At 44.5% G+C, this 15,995-nt stretch overlaps 1 protein-coding gene across 2 annotated transcripts in view; it reads right to left on the bottom strand.

Moving 5' to 3' along the window:
• Positions 1 to 15,995, bottom strand: part of Ankrd44 (ankyrin repeat domain 44) — a 158,744-nt gene that overhangs the window by 100,235 nt on the left and 42,514 nt on the right. For both annotated transcript variants that reach the window (XM_059278040.1, XM_059278041.1), the window contains exons 3-6: positions 14,601 to 14,671; positions 3,878 to 4,078; positions 3,431 to 3,518; positions 603 to 745 (exon numbers count right to left, since the gene is read on the bottom strand). In XM_059278040.1, the coding sequence (XP_059134023.1) occupies positions 603 to 745; positions 3,431 to 3,518; positions 3,878 to 4,078; positions 14,601 to 14,671 (503 nt within the window). The remainder of the gene's footprint in view (positions 1 to 602; positions 746 to 3,430; positions 3,519 to 3,877; positions 4,079 to 14,600; positions 14,672 to 15,995) is intronic.

The raw sequence follows: 15,995 nt of genomic DNA, 5'->3' as shown, positions 1-15,995 counted from the left end.
ACTATCTTTCCATCTAAAAGCTTCTTATCCCTCTCTCCTCTTCATAGGAACCCTTTAAAAGGTGGGAGCTGGCCTCCCACAGCCAACTGTAGCTCAACATCAAAGTCCCTTTGTTCAATCCCTGCCATTCATTCTCCCTCTTGAACTGTGGCCCATGATTTCCCAGGTCAGCTTCTGGGGGTCCTTTTTACATGACTGATTATTACATATTACACAGGATATAAATGTTAACCAGGAGGTGGTGACACACGCCTTTAATCCCAGCACTAGGTGGAAGAAGCAGAGGCAGGCAGATCTCTGAGTTCGAGCCTAGCATGGTCTACAGAGCAAGATCTAGAATAGTCAGGGCCACACAGAGAAACTATGTAGAAAGAGAGGGAGAGAGAGATGTATATAGTCTCCATGTATATAGTCTGTTTCTGGTTTTCTGCTATTTAATCACTGCCCTTATCACAATTTATCAGCTCACATAAAAAGAAATACAGGACCCGAGGAAATAAGTTTTTCCCCACTTGAATAAAAATACGAAAGGATTGTACTTCAGATCGGGAGAAAACGCAGAAAGACATGAACCGAGCTGTGGCACAGCCCCTGGGGCTTACCTCCACCCCCAGGTTCAGGAGATGCTTGACAACGTTGATCTGCCCATTGGAGGCTGCAGCATGCAGCGGGGTGTAGCCCTTCTTATCCTTGCAGCTAACTTCAGCACCGTGATTAATAAGCAGGGCCGCAACCTCCAGGTGGCCTTGACAAAACAAAGCAGCAAAAACACCATTAACCTTAAGTAGGCAACTTGACAACGCGTTGCATCCGAAAAGGTCATTATTAATTAGCTCTTTTTTTTTTTTTTTTTTTTTTTTTTTAAACCACCAGTGTTTTCCTGATCCACGCTGCCTCATGGAAATAGTCAATGAGCGTTTATTGAGCACCAGCTCTGTGCAGGGCATTCAATCAGTCCCGCGGGAAGGAGGATGATTCAGCAAGACTGGAATGAGATGTAGCAAAGGTAATGGCTGTTCACCATGACGACAAAGAACCAGAGAGTGACGACACGTTAGTGCCACAGCCTTCTGAAAGTTGTACTGAAGTTGAGTGTGCAATCCCAGCAACTGGGAGACGGACGACAGCAGATTACAAGTTCAAAGACTGCGTGGGCTACGGAGTGAATTCCAGACCAGCCTAGATGGCTTAGCAAGATCCTGCCTCAAAACAGAAACAGTAACAAGGGTTGTGTTAAAAGGAAAACCATTACCATTCCTCACCAAAAAAAGCCCAACAGTAACAATTTAGTTTAGAAAACTAACTAAAGAAAAAAAAATCAGAATACTCCCAGATTACGGTTAAATCTGAAACTTCCATTGCTTTGATGGGTTTTAATCCATTTAAATTTAAAAGGGCAACTTCTTATGTTACCCTGTAAAATAACTCCCGTGAACTATTCACTAAATAGAAAACCCTCCTAATCTCAACTGCTGTGGGCATTTGAACTCTGCTCCCTGATTCACAATGATAAACGTGTTTGGCCTTTATTTTATAATTGAAGATCACCCCAAGCTTAAGTTCATTGTTACAGACATCGCAGCTAACTGAAGGGCAGGAGACAAATACTGACTGCAGGACCTAAAGTTTGTGAAGGACGTGGCGGGTGTAGGGGTGGGGTAGGGGGGTGGGCTTGCTTCATCAAAATTTGATTCTTTATCTACAAAAAACATGTATATAGAACAAAATATTTTCAATTACTAGTGGTGCTATCTCAAGCTGTTTGTCCCCATTTTTACCCATTAGCTCCTAAGAACTGTCACCCACATGCACGCTTTCCCATCTGCATCCTGATGACACGGGTAATAATGATTTGACTTCTTCAGGACACCAAGATATTTTAACCATACATCAGCAGAGCAGAAGCTCGAAGCCCCCGGATTCTTTGAGTAGCTGAGTGTACATTTTGTCTAAACATCTGATTGCTTTTAGCCAGCTCAAAGGTCTGTGATACTCAAAAATGAAAGAAGGGGCCGGGCAGATAGAGCGACACAGGTCTGTAATTCCAGCACTGGGGGGCGGGGTAGGAGGAGCAATTCAAGGTCTTTTGCTACACAAAGAGTTCTTACAAATTTTTAAGATTCTTGGGATCTATAAGTCTAAGAATTCATTCAGAAATCTGTAGTGAAGTGATTTGTTTTATTCTTACCCCAATCCACCCTTTCCCGCCCCCTACAATTAATGTTAATTTTTGAAATGATGATAAAAGACATGTATGTTTATCAAACTGACTCAAACAGGCAAAAATGCTCAAAAAAAGAAGCCAATCACCAATCCCTAGAGATACTATCTAATATTTCACTATTTATTTTCCAAATTTCCCTTCACTGTTTAGAAGTTTCCACAGCAATGGAAAATATTACACATATTACCATATTCTATATGTACATACAGAATACAATACATGTCTGTATTTCTCTATGAGGCATCCCTCCTTAGTGCATCACAAGCCCTGGGTGTTTATAAACACACATGGACACCATTGCTGTACTCCCTACTGGGTCCCATTTGTGGATGCTCTGGAATTTACCAGAACAAAATCCCCTGGGTGGGTATCAGCTTGTGTACAACTCATCTCACAGAACCCTGTCCTCTTTTCTAATTGATGGTTATTTTCCAACCAGAAACACACAGAAGGATCTTAGTTCTTCATGTCTCATGTCTGCACTGAAATCAACTGGGAAGACTATCATTTGTCCAAAATCTTTGTGCCGATCAAGAGAAAAGGACAAAACAGAGAGGCACCCTATTTCTTCGACTCCAGCAGAGTGAGGTGGACAAAAGGGAAGCCCGTGGGCCTCCACTTTGAACCCAGCCTAGCAGAAGCCTGATGGACAGGAGCTCCACCACTTCTACCTACAAAGGAGCCAGGAAACTTTCTTCTCTTCCTTCCCTTGGTTTATTTCAAAAATATTTAGAAGTGCAGGGACAAAGAGCATGGTGTCCTTGCCTTGCTAAACAGTCTACTTTCTTTCCTACCCACTTTATTTGATGCCATAACAAGCTAACGTACAGGCAAAGTGTGTCGCTTTCCAATCCAGAGTGAAGAATGCTCAGCGAGATCCAGGCCATGAGTCATCCTCCCCCTCTGTTGGGAGAAATAAGCCTCTGACAGGGCAACTGGCCAACTGGAGCACTTTACAGATGCCAGGAAAACGGGCCAAATCTTCATTCAAGTGGAATCTGACGCTTAAGTCAGACTTGCCCAAGAAAGCCTACACGGTCAACAAGGGCCTGTGGCTTCTGCAGTCAAGGTCATCCGCTTGTGGCTTTTAGTTGTTGTTTGTTATGTTGGGGATCAAAACCAGGGTCTTATGCACACGAGGCACTCGCTCTCCCATTGAGCTAGTAACAACACCTGCACTTTGCTTTCCACACACAGAATCCTCACCCATGTACGCTGCCCAGTGCAGAGCACGCCGGTCCTTCTTGTCAAATGCATTGATGTTTGCCCCTTTGGCCAAGAGTAGATTGACCATCTGGAAGATAAAAAAAAAAACAAACAATGAAATCAAGTGTTCCCTCAGCAATGATGAGGGTTCCTCACCGCCTGCATGTGATCTACACCAGATTAGCTCAAGCCTAACAGCAAGTCAGGGATTTAGACAAGAAAGATGGTATCACAGCAGGCCCTGCCACACGTGCCAAGAGAAGACGGGTATGACAGTCTACTTTCTCAGTTCATTATGGTCTGAATTTGAGAATGGATATAATTGCCCAAGTGACAGACCTCTATTATACTGACATTCACATAAAGTCTCAACAATCACAATGGCTCCATCTGTGGCTAACAGGGTCTGAGTAGCGTGTCCCAGTTCCCACTGAGGCGAACACTCACCTCCATGTGTCCATTCAGAGCTGCATGGTGCAAGGCTGTGCGCCCTCCTCGATCAGAGACATTGACACTGCTCAATAGTGGGATGATCACTTCGGCACACTTGACAGCCTTATTGGCTGCTGCCACGTGGAGGGGGGTCTGCCAATTCTTGTCTCTCGCATTGACATCGGCCGAGTGTTTAATCAATACTTGTACTGCCTCCTATAACAAAGCAGTTTGCAGGGTCACTGACAAATGCCAATCAATACTCCCTGCATATAAGGTCTTCTCAGGACACAGGGACTATAGTGAGAAAGGAAAGCGCTCCCTCTCAGGCAGGCTGTGGACAAGACATGTCCTATGAAGTAGAGATCTGAAGAGGAACACAGAATGAGACATTCACTCTGTCTCGCTTCGTCAAGTCAAGAGCCTGGCCGCCATCTAAAATCAAATATGCCTTCTAAAGACAGTTTTCTTCTGAGACCTCCTTAGATCACCTAAAAGCATCCGTGTGCAGATGTGCACATCAGGTACAAGACCTGTAAGACAAACTTCCACAAAAATGTCCTATAACGTGAAAGGTGTCTGACTATTAGCCAACCAACTCCCAAAGCCCATCACATTCTTGGACCACTTTTTGGCTTGGCTTTGTTTTGGTTTGTTTTACAACCTGACCACTGTTTCCCCTCCTTCCTCTCCTCCCACGTGGTCCTTCCATGACTGTATCAGCTTCGAAGGCAAGGCGATCACGGCCGACATTTGGGTTACACTTCAAGAGTTCAAGAGAATGTACAGGGCAGGGCATCTCTTCTCTGCCAACTTTCCCCAGGTGGCTGTGAATGTTCCCACACTGGCCTTTCACACGCAGCTCCTACAGATCAAGGATACCTTGAAGAGCCATGACCTTTATTTCCTCTCTACTTTTGTTACATGCTTTATCTCTGCCATTCTCCATTTCCATACTGTCTACTTCACGACTCCCATCCTTTCCACATTGGTAACGTGAGAGGACTCTGTCAAGAAATACATGGCATACAGAGGAGGAGTTCTTAATTTCCAGAAATTCATTTTAAAACATGAAAATATCCGCAACACAACTGCACCCAAGGCTCAAAAAACATTACAGAAGAGGGGCAGAGAGATGAAAGCTGGGGCAGGAAGTTTACTGTGAGACTCTGTCTCCTAGGAATGTAAGAAACTACACCCAGAAAGTCTCGCCAACATGACTGCCCGAATGTGAGCTGAGCAACAACAGACACACTACCACTAACGGGGGAAATCCTACACAAAGAACTCTAGGCAGCTGAGGATGCTGAGAGTGGGAGAAAAGGTCTTCCCAGGGAGGAGCACACCGACTGGCTATCCAGTACCAAATGGTCATCCCTGAAGACATACACACAAGTAACATCACACAGACAGAGCAAGTATTAGCTCTGTGTGTGTGTGTGTGTGTGTGTGTGTGTGTGTGTGTGTGTGTGTGTGTGTATCAACAACTAATGAAAAACAAGAGGCTATGAATTTGAAAGAGAACCAAGAAATGGTATATGGGAGTGCCCAGAGGGAAGAAAGTGAAAGGGAAATGATAAATTACACTGTGCTTTCAAAATTTAAAATAAATTATATATATGGTTTTTCGAGACAGGGTTTCTCTGTGTAGTTTTGGTGCCTGTCCTAGATCTCGCTCTGTAGACCAGGCTGGCCTTGAACTCACAGAGATCTGCCTGGCTCTGCCTCCCGAGTGCTAGGATTAAGGGCATGTGCCACCACCGCCCGGCAATAAATAATATTTTAAACCATAGAAATATAGTAGTGTAAGATGATTTGGGGGCTGGGGATGTAGCTTAAAGATAGACTTGTCCATCATGCACAGGGACTTAGAATGAATGCCCAGTACAAAACAACAACAAAGATTATGTCATTAAATTCATAAGCATTCAAAAACCGAGAAGGCCTAGTGGTCCCCTGGGAAGACCTTTCCACTCACAAGCAGTCTCATTTCATAGGCAGGATGGCTGAAGTTCAGGGTCATGACCCATCAGCCTGGCTGACTCAGGGGTACACATGTTTTCTACTAGACTCTCGTGAGATCAGCCAAAAAAGTATCCTGGCATAAATGTATCCAGATGTTAATTCTCCTTAGTTATTTATAATCTGAAACTATAGCTTTATCCTGTCAAACTGGCTTAATATATCTAATAGAAATCTAATATAATATTTAGACCTCACCAAATCTTCACTTTAAGAAGGATTTTGATTTTCAAACTGCATTCCTATTTTGTGCATGTTAACCTTGGGAGTGCTTTATCTTGGTTTTGTAAGGAAGTAACTGTACAGCTGCTTGGACAAATTTTTTTTTTTAATCAAAGATGGCTTTCTTTCCCTGTATTTGCACCCTGGCTAAAATTTAATACCCAGTAGTTTCCTCTGACATAAATTTACAAGGTGAAGAAGAAACTAACACTGGAGGGGAAACCAATACTTTCTAAATTAAGAAGAGATACTTTAAAAGTGGCTTCTCAACCATCTGTGGTAGAGGTCTCGTTTTTAACAATTACGTTTTCAGCTAAGTGTGGTGGTGGTACATGCCTGTCTTCGGGTATCTGTCTTCTTTTAGTGAGAATATCTATTGCTGTGAAGGGGCACTATGACCATGGCAACTCTTATAAAGGAGAACATTTAATTGGGGCTGGCTCACAGTTTCAGAGGTTTAGTCCATTATTGTCAGGGCAGGAAGTACGGTGGAAGCATGGCTGCATGTCGGCAGGCATGGTGCTGGGGGGACAGCCAAGAGTTCTACATCTTGATCCTCAGGCGACAGGAAGTGAACTTTGTCCCACAATAGGTATAGCTTGAGCATAGGAGACCTGTGCTCACAGTGACTCACTTCCTCCAATAAGGCCTCACGTACTCCAACAAGACCACACCTCCTAATAATGCCATTCTCTATAGGCCAAGCATTCAAACACATTAGTCTATGGTGGCCATACCTATTCAAATCACCACAATGCCATAATCCAGCTCTCAGAAGGAGGAGAAGAACCATCACAAATTCAAGACCAGCATGGCATCCAGTGTCAGTGAAAATTTTTATTATTATTTCCAGTGCATCACAACCCAGAACTTTTGCAAAATATAATAAAAAGCAACTAGAATAAAAATTATAAAAGACAAAATTATTAACTTATTATTAAATCTAACAGGTATTCAATTTTTCTTTTGTGAGTTTGTTGTTGTTTCCTTTTCTTTTTGCTTGTCTTGTTCTGTTTATTGACATATGGCTCCCTGTGCAGCACAGGCTCTCCTTGAATTCAAGACAGCCTCTGCCCTCAGATTCTCAGATGTTACAATTATGGGCACAAGCCACTCCACCTGAGTATGAAGTTATTCAATTTCTCTCCAAGTTTCTGAAAGCTCATAGGTAGTTTCTGAAATCTCACATTACTCTCAAATGTGCACTGTACTTAAACTCTCCACAAGTCACTATGGAGAAGTAAGGTTTAAAACTAGAAATCATTTTTTGCAGGTATAAGCAATGTCAAATTTGATGAATTGTAAGTTGCTTTAGGTCAGACAAAGTTGCTTAGACAACTTTCTGCATTCTCCACAGTGTGGCTGGTACATTGCTGTGGAATAATCCCCTTGTATATTGTAAAGGTTTGTCACTCAAATTGGTTTAATAAAACTCTGATTGGCCAGTAGCCAGGAAGTATAGACAGGGCGACCAAACTAAGGGTGATGGGAAGGAGAAGGGCAGAGTCAGGAGGCATCAGCCAGATGCAGAGGAGGCAGGAGATGAACTTGCCATGCTAATAAAGATACCACCACATGGCAGAGCATGAATAATGAATGTGGGTTAACTTAAAATGTAAGAGTTAGCTAGTAACAAGCCTGAGCTACCGGCCAAACATTTATAATTAATATAAGCCTCTGTGTGGTAATTTGGGGGAGGGGGCTGCCAGGTATTTGGGAGTTGCTGGAGGGATGGAAACATCCACTTACAGTACCTTAGACGTACTACACATTCAGGAACATTGGCGGCATAAACAAAGGGATGTGATCATTAGCAAGGTCTGTCAACAATAACTGGCACATATTAACAGGGCAGTTGCTGTGCAGTAGGCTCATGTGCCACACATGAATCCTGAAGGCTTATATTGTATGACTGTAATCCTTCAGGGCTTTTATCCCATATTGATTATAGCAATTTCAAGCTCTGTTAAGAACTGTATAAATTGGTGCTCAACCAATTTGCTCAGTTCATGGGATTATTCTTCTAGAAGTATCCATTACCAAACAAAAATAATACCTATTACTATAATTATTACTAGGGTACAGTTATTCTATAAATTAGCAATACAAAGGTGTTCACTGGAGACGGGATAGGAGAGCATTCTAGGCGGGGGGGGGGGGGGGGGGCGGTATTCATAAAACCGTATCTTTGAATGTCAGGAAAGACACACAAAAATATTTGCAGTGAGCTGGAAATCTCCCTACAATGCTGGAAGGTGCTATGCATGTGGCTGGAGGAGAAAGGCATCAACAGTCTTACCCAGTTGGGAATCCTAGGAACTATGTTACCAACAGGCCTTGCAAGATATACCCACATGCACAACAGTGGCATGGCCATTATGGAGGTAATCAACATCCCCCTGATAGGATTTGAGGTCCACTCTTCATCTCCATTCTTGGTACTATAAACCCCACTCAAAAGCCTATGGTAGTGGGTAGGTTATAGGCCCTAGAGGGAATTCAATTCTATTGTTTAACTAAATTAACAAAGTATAGAATCACCTTCAAAACATATATTTACATCCACTGACAATTACCACTCTCAGCATTAACCAGAAAAGTCTCTTTTCAGTGATCTACAGTGAATGCACACTTGTGGCTACAAGAAGGGATGAAAATAATGATGGTTGAATGATCAGCCCTAAACAAGATACTTATACCATCCCCTCCAAAGCTCAAGAGACAGTGTGGTGGTATTTTATTTGTGCACCCCAATAAAACTTATCTGGGGATCAGAGGAAAAAGCCAGCTACTATATTAAACATAGAGGTCAGGCAGTGGTAGCACACATCTTCAATCCTAGTATTCAGGATCTCTGTGAGTTCAAGGCCACCCTTGGAACAAAGCCAGGTGTGGTGGCACATGCCTTTAATCCCAGCACTAGTTAATCATAAAAGTCTGGAGGTCTGTACAGACATACAGGAACTGATAGAGCTGGGTGGAAAGAGGAAGAGATGTAGCTGGGAAGAGAGAGGAAGTGAGATGGCAGGGACAGAAAGGCATATAGGTATGGGTATACAGGAAGTAGCTCTCTTTTGGGCTGAGGATTTTCTTAGTGGTAAGAACTTGTGGTTGGCTTGTTTTATCCCTCTGATCTTTCAGCTTTCACCCCAATATCTGGCTCTGGGTTTTTTATTAATAAGACCATTTATGATTCATGTTACAAGACCGCATGGAAAAATGGGGTGGAAAGAATAAAAGGATCAGAAGACAGACTGCAAACTGCCGTCTTCTGGGCAATACATAGTCATTGCAATCACAAACCCTCAGCAACTGTGGATGACGGCTCTGGATCTGCAGCAGAATGGGCCTAGACATGACCCAGACATGACCCAGACATGGACAGTCCACTGCTGAACTATTTTCAGGTGATAGATTCAGGGAAAGAGGGTCATTGCCTTCAATTGTGTGCCCACTAGTGCTCTACCAAGTTCTAATGGAAAGTTCCAAGCCAATGGTTACACAGATGACCCTTGTTAAACTAAATGGGTCACAAAGGAAGACCAAAAGTAATGAATACAAGAAATGAACCGGTAGGGAGAAGCCAGGGTTCATAAAGGCAAGAGAAAGTTTTTTTTTTTTTTTAAAGGTGGGGGAAGAGTATAAATTTATCAAATAACTAACCTAAAATAATATATAAACTTCTTTAAAAGTAATCCTAGTATCCACTCTTAGGTCTCATAGTGAGGCATGCATCAGAATTTACTGTATAAGATGAAGATTTCTAGGCCCAACCATCAGCTCAAGCAGGGCCATTGGGGAGAATTTTAGAACAATATCTTTTAACAAGCACCCTGAAGAAATAACAATACACAGTAAATTGAGTATAACCCACCTATATTCCAGGAAGTCAGTTATAAAGCATTCAACCCTAGAAAGATCTTTACTCCTAATGGCAGAAGTTTTCTACACAGAAGGCAAAACCAGATGGTTGCTGGTCAAAAGAGTATCCAAGGGTGCTTATGTGATCTGAGGGAGGCGGTGGTGCATGGTGTGTGAGCAAGGAGTGTCCTCAACCATACTCTTCTCCACTTTGCTGTGGGATGTTCTGTATACTCTGAATGTGTTGCTCTGATTGGTTAATAAATAAAATGCTGATTGGCCAGTACCCAGGCAGGACGTATAGGCAGGACAAAGAGAGAGGACAGATCTGGGAAGTGGAAAGCTGAGTGAGGAGTCACCAGCCAGACACAGAGGAAGTGAGATGTAAAAGTACCGGTAAGCCACAAGACACATGGCAGCTTATAGATTAATAGAAATAGAATTTAAGATATAAGAACAGATAGCAAGAAGCTTGCCACAGCCATACAGTTTATAAGTAATATAGTCTCTGTGTGTTTACTTGGGTCCAAGCAGCCGGCTGCAAGGCCACAAGAGCTGAACAGAACCAGAATAACTTTAGCTACACCACTCACTGGCTGTAACACCTTTTATTCCATGTTTAACTTCTCTGGGGCCATACTTCCTAAGTTAGTATGACCAATAATACAATGTCAGAGGCTCAGAGGTTAAAGGAATTTAATGCTCAGAAGGCCTTTAGCACACAGTAAAGGCTCAAATTCTCAGAACGGCAATATTTAGAAAAACACATTGTCCTCAGTCCAACACCCCAAAGACAGGATGCAAACAATTCTAACTTTTCTAACCCAAACACAGTCTCAGGAACAGGGAAGTGAGAAGTTCAGCAATTCCCCTTCAGTGCCACTCAGCTCCTCATAGCAGAAGGGGAACACGTGAAGTGCCAGCACATTCACACTCGGGCCACCGCAGGCCCCAAACATCACAACCTCGGAGGCCGTGCTTTGTGCTCCACGAAGGACCCCCCAACATGGCCGGCAATGCCTTCCACCCAGTGGGCCTCAACAAACAAATGTTAAACTTTCCCATGTTCAACTCCAGGCTTGCGTGCCTTTAACTCTGTTCTTCACAGGCGCGCTATTCCAGAAAACAAAGCGAAGAAGCAAGAGGAACCCACTGGGCAGGAGAGACCAGATTAAATCATTCACAGCTTTCAGAATATTCTGAAAGCTTCTCCAGAAGCCTCAAGTCTCGCTTCTCTCTCTTCTACTGTGACAAAGCACATTTCTCCAACACTTAAATAAAAGTCTCTCCATTTCTCCACCACCTCGGGAAAAGCTAGAAAAAAAAGGGTGGGATCAGTGGGGCATTAGGTAGCAGGCAGGGAGACAATGCTGCTTGGTTCCGAATTGTTTTGATCCTGGGACACCCAAATGTGTCAGGCAATGATACTGGGGGTGCTGCAGAGTTCAGAAGCCTTTCAATGGAGAAACTGTTTTTACTACACGCTCATTAACAATCTCTGTCTGAGGAAAGGACTGGGCCAGCTCAGACCGAAACTCAGCATCCTCTTTTGCAAGTGCTAATAGCCAAGCACAAAAACCAAACAAACTCACCCTGGCCTTTCCCCTTAGGCCTACTTCCCCACCCCCCACCCCGCAACCCCCTCCCACAGTCAGTAAGGGGAGGCACAAGAGAGTAGCAGGAGGACCAAATTCAAAAGAAAAAACGAGTCTGAATTTAGGACTTCCACAGCATTAAGAATGAGCCCAAGTTCAGCTGTTCAGTGAATAGTCAACTCTAATAAAGGACCCAGAGATTCCAGTTTTCACTAGAAACTATTCAACTGTGGCAGATACTACAAAGGCATTGTCTTTCGTGAGTTCACATTTAGTTCTTCCCCAGCAAGAGGCATCTGCAATCATTTTTTTTCTTTTTACCCAGAAAACCTTGCTGGTTGGTTGAGGAAGGACCAGGTGCCTTTCAATGACATAGACGTTTAAGAACTGAACAGCCCATCATTGGTCAGACTGGGCTCAGACACACCAAGATGTATAATGACAGTGCCCTGCTGGTTGGTGGCAAATGCATGTTTTGAGGCTCAAAGCTTTTGTAGGGGTGACTACTTAACAAGGTCACGGGGTCCTGAAACCATGTGTTGTGTGTCCCTCTCTCCCCTAAAGCTGGGGACCACAGGTATTATCTCCTTCGCAGCTCCATCAGCATATATAGTACATGATATATAGAAAGTGTCTAAATTCGTTCAACTAAAGAGACCTCACTCTAGTTAAGGGAGAAAAGACCTCTCTATGTATGTATACATATATTGAAAAAGACAATAAATTTACTAAGGACCAAGTCACCTCCCTTGTGGAGAAGCTAATCCCCTGAGGCTAGTGTCCTCCTTCAGCAGCCACTGGGCCTGTTTCCCCAGATACAACAGAACTGCAACATGGAGACATCAGGTGTGTTCTCTGGTGCCTGAGCGAAGCATTTCGGGATTCTTTACCTCCCTCCTTCCACGTGGGCTCTTTGGGAAGAGAATACAGCCAACCCCCCTTTAAAACACTTCCAAACACCCGGAACCACGGGGAAGATAACGATCCTGAACTGCCACATACTAAGTATATTTTGAAATTCCCACACAGCTGCCAAAGAGAAACAGCAAGTGCTGAGGCCATCACAGGAGCCTTCACACCTGCTGCCTCGCTCCTCAGTGTCCCTGGAGACCACCACCTCCTCCAGCACCAGAGAGGCAGCTCTACAGCACAAATTTACCCACACACACCATGCTCAGCGTCTTTCTCTCAGGCCAGGCTGAGATTCACTGGGTCTCTCCCAGCCCTGCTCCCACATGGCCTTCCCTTTCTATCCACGAGCCTCCCTCCCATTGAACTGGCTGATGTACATGTCATGGTTTCCACAATCACCCTCCTCATCCCCGAGGTCCAGACTTCTATAAATAATGATAGTGCATTTGCTATCATCACATATTTCCGGCATTCAGCAACAAACTAGGTTTTGGGTACCACTCTCTATTTCTAGAACATTCTAGATTTGGGGTCCATCACAGAATAAAATAAACAATAAATAAATAAACTTCCTGACCCCATGGAGGTTACATTCCAGGGACTTATTTCCCAGGCTGTATCTGAAAAGAACGAGCTAGCTTCCAGGACTCCAGCTCCCCTCACCCACTCCCCGCCCACCCTACCTGCATCTGCTCAGCCAAGGGCATCTCTATTCACCTGCCAGCTTTTTTCCCGCCTCATTCTCCTAAGGTGCCAAAATCCTGTCAGGTTTGCCTCTATCTCTGAAAAGACCGGGTCCTCCCCTGCCTCCCCTCAGCCTTCTCCATGGTGGTCTTTCTGAAGCATGGTCTGCTGAGACCACTGCCAGCTGCTCACAGGATGATAGTTTCTCTGGCAGCCCAAGGAGCTGACTGACTCTGCACTACCCTCTCTGCTCCAGGAAGCTCCTCCTGACCCGGGTTCGTGGCCTGCGGCTTCTCCTCTGCGTCGGCCCTCCCTCCTCCTCCTGGCCTGCTGGGCCCTGCTTATCCTTTAAGGACTGGATTGGCTGACCTCTCGTTGGGGAGATAGGCCGTGCTCCCGCACACTTGCTTGCCTGCTGTCTCCACCCAATCCACTCTGGCACTGCACAGATCTGTTTGCTATGTTCCTTCTGTTCCAGGCTGAAAATGCTCTGAAGTCAGTGTTCATGCTGTCCGACTTGGATGGCCATGCTGCCTCATCCTACTGGCTGGCTTTGTGTGTCAACTTGACACAAGCTAGAGTCATCAGACAGGAAGAAGCCTCAGCTGAGGAAATGCCTCCATGAGATGCAGCTGTAAGGCATTTTTTCATTTAGTCATCAATGGGGGAGGGCCCAGCCCATGGTGGGTGGGGCCATCCCTGGATTGGTGGTCCTGGGTTCTATAAGAAAGCAGGCTGAGCAAGGCAGTAAGCAGCTCCCCTCCATGGCCTCTGCATCAGCTCCTGCCTCCAGGTTCCTGCCCTGCTTGAGTTCCTGTCCTGACTTCCTTCAGTGATGATCAACAATGTGGAAGTGGAAGCCAAGTAAACTGTGGTGGTTTGAAAGAAAATGGCCCCCAAAGGGAGCGGCACTATTAGGAGGTGTGGCCTCGTTGGAGGAAGTGTGTCACTGTGGTGGTGGGCTTTCAGGTCTCTTTTGCTCTCAGTGACAGTCAGTTGATTTCCTGTTGCCTGCAAGATGTAGCACTCTCAGCTCCAGCACCACGTCTGTCTGCATGCTGCCATGCTCCCTGTCATGATGATAATGGACTAAAACTCTGAAACTGTAAGCAAACCACCCCAATTCAATGTTTTCTTTGTAAGAGTCGCCATGGTCATGGTGTCTCTTCACAGCAATAGAAACCCTAAGAAAAAACCCTTTCCTCCCCAACTTGCTTTTGGTCACGGTGTTTCATCGCATCGATAGAAATCTAACTAGGACTCTCCTACTGCACCATGTCTGACCTGAGCAAGGCACACGAAGAGCTGCCCTTTGGGTAACCCAATTGCACTAGAACCCCCTTGCACTAGAAGAAACAGTCTTTCTCTACCTGGACTCGGTGGAAAGAACTCTTTTTCTACAGACAGTAGTAGCGGTTAGACTAACTGAGGAGATCACTTACTTCACTTCTGGAAGCGACCGCGCGGTGCAGTGGGGTCAGCCACATGTTGTCCTTGGCATTGACTCGAGCTCCTGCAACCAAACAGCACAGGTTAGGGGCAGAGTGGAGTCAAGGGCCGCACGTCGCTCCTGTTTGCCTGGTATAACCAGCAGATCTTTTCTCTGCATCAGCTGCAGTTTAACAAGATTTCATATGGGATAAAGAAATCTACCTTCCCTCATATCCCAACTATCCCTCTAGCACTAGCCAGGTATTTTGATCCCAGAATCCTTATTCCATGAAGATTCCAGACAGGAGGCCTGTGCAGATTGCTCCCAACTTCTTCGTGTCATGGAGCAGACACAGACAGGTTCAAGTCCAAGCAGAAACTAGCTCACACTGAGAGACATGCTTCACACTCGGTTCACTGAAGGCAGGTCATGGCACTGAGCAGAAGCTGCATATGAATGGACTCCAGGAAAACAGAACACACCTTGCTCCCTTGACCTTCCCACGACTTTCCATGGGAGCAAGCCCACCAAGCCTTTCCATCTGAACAACGGAAACACCCTATACAAGTCTTTGGTTCAGGGTTTTGATAAGTCCTCCTGTCAGTGAGAGACTATTTTATAAAAGGGCTGTGAACGGAAAAGGGGAGGAGATATCTATAGGTGCGGTGAGAGGCACCCATTTTGGTTTTAAGATAGTGAAGAAACTCATGAGGGTGGAGATTGGAGGCATGAATAAAGGAAACTAAAGGGCCGGGAAACGGAAGAATAGGTGCCTTGGGGACAAGAGCTCAGAACATGAGTCAAGTGGACGCAGAGATTAAACACAGAAACTTCTAGAAAGGGAGCAGGAGACTTCTGTGGGTAAATGTGAGCTACTATTTAAGCCATGAACTAAAAGAAATAATGAATCATAGAATTGATAGTATTTTTCTTTAACTGAGGACAAATACCATCAAGAGCATTCATCAGAGAAAACAGTCTAACTCCTCAAAGGGGTACCCACCCCATCTCATTCCTTTGGTCTGAGGTATCACAGGCACAAGTATTTTTATTTATTTATTTATTTAGAGCCCAAGGTTATTGTAACATGATGTTCAGGTTGAGAGCCACTGAGGGACAAACTTAATTTTAAACCAAGTTAAAATACCTTGAAAGTTGATTTTACTAATTCCATCTTGTCTATTGGGGTTTAAAGCCTGTATGAAGACCACGATAGAATAAGAAGCCCTGAGCTAAATGTTCTGGAGTGAAATGGGTTGGAAAGACATGGGATCTGTGGACAAAACCCGGGATTTGCATTTTGTTCTCAGCTGCCAGTATCCAAAAAGCTTCTAGTCTGTAGAATAAGGCTAACCACACACCAAAACTTTCTAGTCTGTAGGATAAGTCTAACCACACACCAAAA

The sequence above is a fragment of the Peromyscus eremicus genome, chromosome 13, assembly GCF_949786415.1.
Source record: "Peromyscus eremicus chromosome 13, PerEre_H2_v1, whole genome shotgun sequence".
Lineage (NCBI taxonomy): Eukaryota > Metazoa > Chordata > Mammalia > Rodentia > Cricetidae > Peromyscus > Peromyscus eremicus.
Note: the sequence above shows the minus strand (reverse complement) of the source record. Positions and strands in the feature narration are given on the sequence as shown.